At 39.9% G+C, this 1,640-nt stretch overlaps 1 protein-coding gene across 5 annotated transcripts in view; it reads left to right on the top strand.

Moving 5' to 3' along the window:
* The window catches only part of LOC104717148 (tetratricopeptide repeat protein 1), a 3,499-nt gene continuing 2,087 nt past the window's right edge, over window positions 229-1,640 (top strand). The window contains exons 1-3 of one of the 5 annotated variants that reach the window (XM_019231243.1): window positions 233-359; window positions 980-1,261; window positions 1,426-1,608. In XM_019231243.1, the coding sequence (XP_019086788.1) occupies window positions 357-359; window positions 980-1,261; window positions 1,426-1,608 (468 nt within the window). In that variant the 5' untranslated portion in view covers window positions 233-356. Of the gene's footprint in view, window positions 642-934; window positions 1,262-1,425; window positions 1,609-1,640 lie in introns of those variants that run through there. The other 4 variants (XM_019231242.1, XM_010434679.2, XM_019231244.1 and 1 more) reach the window with 4 other exon arrangements.

The following is a 1,640-nucleotide window of genomic DNA, read 5'->3' as shown; positions in this document are numbered from 1 at the left end:
AAAAAAAAAAAAAAAAACCGAAAAGATAGCATGCCATGAGGTTTTTCTATATACGAATGGTAAACTCCTTACACTGTGTGGTATTTGTAGAAAAAGATGTACAGTGTTAATTATAGCTGGGATAGGCCCAATTAAGATATTAGATGGGCCAATACGAGGCCTGAGATTGCTTATCAATAACAACAAAGCTTTTTGGTAACACGGCGCCGTTTAATAGCTTCTTCACCATTGAACCTTTCTTTCTTGTGCTTCGATTCAGATTTCTTAAGAAAGTTAAAGATAGATCGACGATCAAGATAAGCCAGTCGCGTTGAAAGCTTTTGTGCAAACCCTCGAAAAAAACCCTAGATTGAAAGATGGTACTGATCGAATCAAGTGAGAGTGAGGATGAGATCCTCATCAAAACCGAACCAAAGCCATCGTCTTCGTCTTCACCGCAGCAACCCACGACGGAGACGAAACAAGTCGACGGAGATGATTCCGACGGATTCGAAACTGCCAGCGAACGTGAAATCAGCGATGAAGAAGGAGATGAAGATGGTACTAAAAACGACGCCGTGGAGGAGAAACCACAGCACTCGGAGAAGAAGGAAGAGCTAATGAGTGGAGGAGAAGCCATAACCGACGACGGATCAAACAAGGTGATTCCACTTTGATATCTTTAGGGTTTGGGTTTNCCGTTTTAATTTTAGTTATTGGTTTATGCAATTTTTAATTAGTCTAATACTATATCTGTATTTATGTCATTTAGGTATGAGAATGAGATGCACGGAAGTGAAGTTTACGAAGAAAGACTAAGGAACAATAAATTAAGCAAGCTGGTAGAAGCTGGCTCTGCTTGTTAATTAAAGAAAACTTTTTTTATAATTTAAATTGAAAATGAAGACACTATACAAAAGAAAGGTTGTAATTTGTATATTGATCTTCTCATAGTAGCANTTTGTGCAAACCCTCGAAAAAAACCCTAGATTGAAAGATGGTACTGATCGAATCAAGTGAGAGTGAGGATGAGATCCTCATCAAAACCGAACCAAAGCCATCGTCTTCGTCTTCACCGCAGCAACCCACGACGGAGACGAAACAAGTCGACGGAGATGATTCCGACGGATTCGAAACTGCCAGCGAACGTGAAATCAGCGATGAAGAAGGAGATGAAGATGGTACTAAAAACGACGCCGTGGAGGAGAAACCACAGCACTCGGAGAAGAAGGAAGAGCTAATGAGTGGAGGAGAAGCCATAACCGACGACGGATCAAACAAGGTGATTCCACTTTGATATCTTTAGGGTTTGGGTTTTAGGGGTTCATTAGCTACTTGTCATGTGAAAGTTTGAACCTTTGGATGAAATTAGTAGAGAAATGCTTTAAAGCTAGTGTTGACAGATATTGAGGATTCGTCTTTTTGTTTGTTTGGTTTGTGTTGAAGGAGAAAGTTATGGCAGAAGCAAATGAAGCTAAAGCGGAAGGAAACAAATTGTTCGTTAATGGCCTTTATGAAGAGGCATTGTCAAAGTATGCTTTTGCTTTAGAGCTTGTGAAGGAGTTTCCTGAGTCTATAGAGCTTCGATCCATATGTCATTTAAACAGCGGTGTATGTTTCCTCAAATTGGTAGGTTCTTTTGCATAAGTGGTCATAATGTT

Source organism: Camelina sativa, chromosome 10, assembly GCF_000633955.1.
Source record: "Camelina sativa cultivar DH55 chromosome 10, Cs, whole genome shotgun sequence".
Classification (NCBI taxonomy): Eukaryota; Viridiplantae; Streptophyta; class Magnoliopsida; order Brassicales; family Brassicaceae; genus Camelina; species Camelina sativa.
This window is presented reverse-complemented; position numbering and strand designations above follow the sequence as displayed.